Here is a 6,781-nt window from a genome sequence, read left to right as displayed (position 1 = left end):
CTCCATATTTGCTGTTCCACTCTCCAAGCACCAAGTAATTTGATATGCTTTAAAGTTACAAAAAAGCGAAGCAATTTCAAACCCAATTGAATCTCAGAAGCAACAGCATTAGCTAGAATTCATAGACTCTGAAAAATAGGATGGATTGCTATGTTACCCAGGTAATTGCAAAAACAATGCTGCATTACATGTTACTATGTTTTCTTCTACGGCACCTGTGAATCTCATCTCAGCCAATTGCCATCCAAATAAGCATCAGCTGGGAGCTGGAATGGCAGGAATATGTAAATGCAGGAACTCAATTCTGCCCTGGTGTTATGAAGTAAAATGTCAGCGACTCAATGGATTAAACGCAAATGGGATTCGGGTTTCACGATCTTGTTGCATTAAAGAGAGTCACATCTCCTGCTGCTACTGACCCCGTCTGACAACCAAACTATTCGAGACCTACATCGTCAAAAGGATGAATCATCTTATCACAAAGTGTCTGTGAAAGTTGGAGGTGCTGAACTATCCTGTCTATTTACATCTCTGAGATACACACAGAATAATTATTCTGTGCAGCCAGTGAAATGTTATTTATAATTTTTTTAGGGCTTGATTTAAAAATGTTGTAGAAATGGATTTGCTCAATCGGACATGCACATCGCTGCATAAGCATCGCAACGTCTGCTCAGCCGTCAAAACGAAGGATCTCATCAATGCCAGGTAAGTGCAGATATGCATAAACAAACACTTTTTTTTAAAGCACACCCTTTTCTGAAATAAAAGCCTCTGCAAAGCAGATGTTTAAACATGAAGGATTCACAGTGCAGTTACATCCATATCAAGTTTGATGAATAATTCACCCTAACAGAAAATGTCTCTCATGTTGTTTCAAATTAAAATGCTGTCATTTTTTCATATAGTATGAAAGAATTTTTGGGATTTAAATTTTTTTATATCGATATTTATGCAGCTTATTTCCGTAAAATTACAGTTTATAGTGATCACAGTGATAAAAAGCACTAATCCATATGACTTGTGCTCTTCTGATTTTGCATATTCAAATCAGTGCACCATTTTTGGTTACAACATACCAGGATTAATATTGTTAAATAAAACAAAATATAAAATATATATATTTTAAAAAAAAATCTATTTTATAAAATTACTTATTTTATTTTAGCAAGTTGCCAAGGCAACATTTCTAATTGTTGTTTAGTTTAAGTACTAAAATAACTAAATAAAATGTAATAAATTCTATATAGACATAATTAAAAAACATCAAAATCACTCAAATTAACTAAAAATAAATTGCCAAAAGAATCTTTAAAAATAAAATCTAATTCAAACTATTAACAAAAACTATAATAATATGTCTAAAATAACACTGCATCAACATCATCAAACTTGATACAACACATCTAAAGGCAATTCGAAATTTAAGAGCTGCATAAATAAATAAACGACTTAAATTAGTTTCTTATACAAAGCTGTCATATGACTTCAGAAGACTTAGATTTTAGCACATGTCGCATGGACTACTTTAATGATGCTTTTATGGCGCTTTTTGGAGCTTGAAAGTCATGATCACAATGAATTGTCTGAAACGGATAAGACGCAAAATTCTCCGTTAGTGTGGAAAGAACATCAAAATGATGACAATTTTAGGTTTTGGCTGAACTATTATTGCTCTAACACAATTCAGATATGCCTCCATGCATCTCACCTCTTTGTGCTCGCTGCAGATTTTGCACAGCCATATTGGACTGGAATGACTGACGCTTTGAACGCCACACTTGGTGCACATGTTCTGTGGGGGTGAAACATAAACAGGCCTCAGGAGGCTGCTCAGATGGCATTAAGTTCCATCACTAAAAACAGCCACACACTAAACATCCCCTCTGGGGTCAATAAACAGTTCATTGATCTTTGGGGTCATACATGGCAAAAGACAGACATATGCATTGTGACCGTGTCATTATTTTCGATCATGCAGACTGATTGGCTTCCCTCTCAAATGCACACGTGGCTCAGTAATGGGCAGGGCATAATAAAGATAAGTGCATATCGCTCATTCATTTCTGCTTGGCTATTTCTGGACAATCGTTAAGGGAAGAAGTGCTCGGCATGCATTAGAAAATTGCATGAGGTCAAAGGCTTGGCGAATGCATGTCTACCTTTTTACACTCGGCGCACACGACCGCGCTGACGCCCGCCAGGCCGAACTGCTGGCTGCAGAGTAAACAACGCGAGTAGCCGTCACCACAGGCCGTCCGCTTCATGCTGTCCAGGCGATTTACCAGACGCCTGCGGGACGAAAAACGACCAAGTATAACATCAGCACACTTCCTCCCCTCCAGCAAGTCGTTATTGTAATGTATTGATGTAAAGAACTGTGAGTTAAGACGTTTCGCAAGCAAAGTGCTGAGAAAGAGCGAGAGAGAATGAGAAAGTAGGCAGTTCTTGTCTAGTTAGCACTATTAATTTCTTGCAGTACATTCCTCGGCTGGCTCTTGGCTTGTAAAAAAGCTTAAGCACACTCGGCTTCTCAATCACTTGGACAGATGTGCCCGGGCTGAACTGCTCTGCGGAATGAGGGGAAACTGTGAACCGATGATTTTGTCCCTCTGTCACAGGGGTCTCAGGTGTTGGTCAGTATTGCTTTTGCTACAGGAGCTACTGAGTCCAGTCCTGTGTGCGATAATGTGATAGCATATGTGACCCTGAAGATAATACGTTTCTATGAAAACCTGTTTGGTTAACCAAGGGAAGACAGAGTGTTCGGGAAAAGTGAAATGCGTTTCTTTTCAGAAATTACACAAGTTTCAAGTCAAGTCATTTATTTATACAGTACAGATTGCTTCAAGGCAGCTTCACATTAATAAACAGGAAACTAATAGTGCTAATGTTATCAAATTCAGCAATTCTGAAATGAAATCAAGTTTAGCTGTAAAGCAGCTCTGTAGAAGACAATAATTAGTTCAATGTTGAATCAATTCAGTTGAATAACTGTAAGTTGCAAAGTTGGTTTCATTATTCAGCTCAATGCAGTTCAAATTTTGCTCTCATCCAATAGTGTCAGTGCATTAAGTCGATAATATTGCTGAATATTGATTGTCTTTCAAACCCCAACTTTTGATATCAACTTTGTTCCAGGTGTCATGCCATTTGAGGAATTAAAATGGACACAAATGACACGTATAATAGGAGTAAGGGAGGTAAAAATAAATCATGTGGACTACATAAAACAAAACCAAACAAGCAAGAAGCTTCAGACATTGGGTCTCTTGTTTGATTGTATTACTCTTTGAAACAGACATTTGGGACAGTTTTTCTTGGACAGAGGAATATTTCATTGCACAGACATTAACAGAGACTTAATGGAGTGCTCTATTATGATTTTTTTTACCAAAAGTATAAACTTCATCTCAGATGTTTCCCCTAAAATGCCTTATGGGGAATAAAAATGGACACAAATTAGACAATTATTGAGGCAGAGAACTTTAAAAAATCATGGATAGTGTAAAACAAATGCTAAGAAAGAGGAAAGTCAGCAAAGTCTCATTTGGTCTCCATTTAATCTTACTGCTATCTACAACAGACAGTTGAGACAATAAAGACATCTAATTCGTGCTTTTTCTTTCCTACTGGCAGAGGAACGTTTCATTGCATAAACATGGCTCTTTTTTTATCTGAAGAGACCTAATGGAGCTCTCCATTATGATTTACTTTACCTAAAATATCAAGGTTGTCTCAGTTGTTACACTTAATTTTTCTTGGGACAGATAAAAATAGACACAAATGAGTCAATAACTGACATACAAAGCTACAAAATGAATACGAGGATATGGGGATTTCGATCTGAGAAGAATCTGATGAGAAATGTTCACACTGAGATCTCTGACTTTGGCATTGTCAGCCCTTGGTCGTCGTCTTGTGGATAAAGAAACGGATAGAATGACAACAAGTGTCTGTGCGTTTCCTCTGTACGCCGTTATTGGTTTGCTTTCGTCAGTTCAGTTTTTTCTCGTGCGCTCATTCGCTAAACTGACTAGCCAATCGGAGTTCTCTTTCTCGCAGACGAGCTCCGGCACCGATTCGACATGCAGAATCGGCTGAAAAACAGCTGACGGCGTCCGACTAGAGCCAGCATGAAACTAAAAAAATTAACTAAAGCCGTCCGATGCTATAAAACCACTCGACATTGGCGACCATCAGCTTGGTGTGTCCTGCGCTTTACTGATATCTCTTCTGAAACTTGTACGGGACTTTTTGTTCATACTTCATTTAATCTCACTGGTGTCTTTGAGTTTAGGTGTAAATTGAGCTGAATAATGTATTCTGAATTCGTTTCATAATGGATGGATTTTGCAACATTGACACTGTGATTGAACTGAACTGAATCAACAATGAACTGAATGAACTAAAAAAAATGTCTCTTTAGAGCCACTTTACAGCAGGGTTTGAATTTGTCTCATATTTGAAGAAGTTTGCATAATTGATTCTGTTATTTTTCCTGTTTCTTACTATGAATCAGCATTGAAACAATCTGTATTGTATGAAGCGCAACAGAAATAAAGGTGATTGAGCAGAACAACAGCACGACTTCAAGTCAATGTCTCACCCAATCCTCTCTTGCTCCATGGCCTCCATCATCTTGGCTCTCGCCAGCACGCCATTTATAATTTCCTTCTCCTCGTCCGTCAGCTCCTCGATACCAGCGGCGGACTCCATCTGCTTGCCGTACATCTCGCAGCCTGTCCTAAAGCACACAAGCACAATAGTCAATTACACCCAGCGCGCAGCCAAACAAATCTGAAGCACCGAATGCTTAAATATATGACCAAAAGCTCCCAGCGGCCCCATTTGTCCGTATGATTACCCAATCACAATCAACCAACAGAGGGGATTTTAGAGGAACACCGTGCTGCGCATACGGAGACGCATCGGTCAGGAAATAATTTTCAAAGGTAGAGCAATTTCAACAGCTGTTTTGCACTTTATCTCCAGCGAAAGTGAAATCTGCTCGGTGCCTTTTGACATTAGAGCATGTCATATCATTAATGAGTCGATGCACTGCTCTTTCCGGCGTGTTGGGCAAATTCTATTCTGTCCCCACAGAGACGCTCGAACCGCTGATTGAAAATGTCGAGGTGACGGAGGACATGACTGATTGCCATCTGGGGCTGAAAAGAAGAGGAGGACACAGAGACAGAGTAAAGGGGAAATAGAGGGAGAGTGATGATCAGAAATTACATCACACTCTCACCAGCGCTGTCACTATTCATCTCATCAGCCGTTTCCATAGAAAGCAAGTCTATCACGTATGAACACGCGTCTCCAACGGCCTGCTGGATCTTCGAAGGCTCCACTGAAATGTGCATCAAAAATCAAATGTGTTTGCATTAGCTGCTTGAAAACCCTGCTTGGATTTAAACGGAAATGCTGACGCTGACAAAAATGTCAGCCTTGCACTTGAATGTAAATGCTTGCAATTCTAAACTAAACTATATACAAATAACATTCAATGCAGACAGAGATACGCATTGATGGAACAATAAAGGGAGGCATTTGGATCTACAGCTGAACCAGTATTTACAGGGTTTCTGCAAGTTTTGAAAGTAAGTTTAAGCCTTTTAAAGATGGAGTAAACACTATTTAAGCAATAAATGGAAGAAATGTATCAAAATGAAGAGAGTTTATGATTAAAACCATAACAAATAGCTGCCAGTGGTGTCAGAAAAATTACCTTTTCAAGGTAACCTTTATTGCTATATTTGTATTTTGTTAGAAAAGAAATCAGTCTTCATGTCCACACTTTCTTTCTCAAGTAAATGTATCTTGATTTAAGGATGTTTAGACGTTTGCATTGGAAAACAAGACAAAAAATGCTAAGGAAGATATTCATTTTTTGCAATGCATGCAACGTTTAAGGCCATGACTTTAGGAATTTAAGACCTTCAGCTCTGATTTAAGACTTTTTTAAGGCTCTAATTTGTGGAAGGGTGAATTAAGACCTGCAGAAACGCTTGGTCACAGACTACAATAGATCAAGAGCCGGTGCATGTCTTTCTGGTAGGGTCAGTTGTTGGGGGCAGTGCATCAATGTGCCCTAAATGTCATTTTCTATGCTGGGACATTAAGGACATTGAATGCATTATTGTATTAATGGCTAAAGCGAATTCAATAGCACTGAGCCATGAAATCCAGAAAGTCGCATAAAAAGCTAGCACAGCTTCGGAAATATTTGGGTGAGTTTTATACAAATGCACTAAATCTTCTTACATGAAATTAAACAGTCTTTAAAAAAACAGCTTGATGCTATGCGAGAATATTTAGTAAAACATCTATATTTTGGTGCTTAAAAGAACCCAGAAATCACTGATCTGAAGCACCTACACCAGTGGTTCCCAAACCTGTCCTGGAGGATCCTGCACATTCTGTATGTCTCCCTACTCAGACACCCAATTTAGTTATTGCAGTCTCTACTAACGAGCTCATGAGTGGAATCAGGTGTGTTAGATAAGGGAGACATACAAAAGCTGCAGGGCAGGGGGGCCTCCAGGACAGGTTTGGGAACCACTGACCTACACTCTTAAAAATAAAGGTTCTTTATTGGAATAAAGGGTTCTATAAAGCAGTGGTTCCCAACCCTGGTCCTGGAGGCACCCCAACACTGCACATTTTGCATGTCTCCTTTCTCTGACACACCAATTTCAGGTCTTGGAGCAGGGGTGCCCAACCCTGGCCCTGGAGATCTACTTTCCTGCAGAGTTCAGTTCCAACCCTGATCAAA

The 6,781-nt window shown here is 39.1% G+C and overlaps 1 protein-coding gene across 1 annotated transcript in view; it reads right to left on the bottom strand.

Moving 5' to 3' along the window:
- Window positions 1–6,411, bottom strand: part of LOC107588993 (rabphilin-3A-like) — a 15,279-nt gene extending 8,868 nt beyond the window's left edge. The window contains exons 1-4 of the mRNA XM_016277290.1: window positions 6,385–6,411; window positions 4,610–4,747; window positions 2,163–2,292; window positions 1,712–1,795 (exon numbers count right to left, since the gene is read on the bottom strand). Of these exons, the coding sequence (XP_016132776.1) occupies window positions 1,712–1,795; window positions 2,163–2,292; window positions 4,610–4,734 (339 nt within the window). The 5' untranslated portion in view covers window positions 4,735–4,747; window positions 6,385–6,411. The remainder of the gene's footprint in view (window positions 1–1,711; window positions 1,796–2,162; window positions 2,293–4,609; window positions 4,748–6,384) is intronic.
- Window positions 6,412–6,781: the final 370 nt, after the last annotated feature.

Source organism: Sinocyclocheilus grahami, unplaced genomic scaffold (genome assembly GCF_001515645.1).
Source record: "Sinocyclocheilus grahami isolate Dianchi unplaced genomic scaffold, SAMN03320097.WGS_v1.1 scaffold110.1, whole genome shotgun sequence".
Taxonomy (NCBI): Eukaryota; Metazoa; Chordata; class Actinopteri; order Cypriniformes; family Cyprinidae; genus Sinocyclocheilus; species Sinocyclocheilus grahami.
This window is presented reverse-complemented; position numbering and strand designations above follow the sequence as displayed.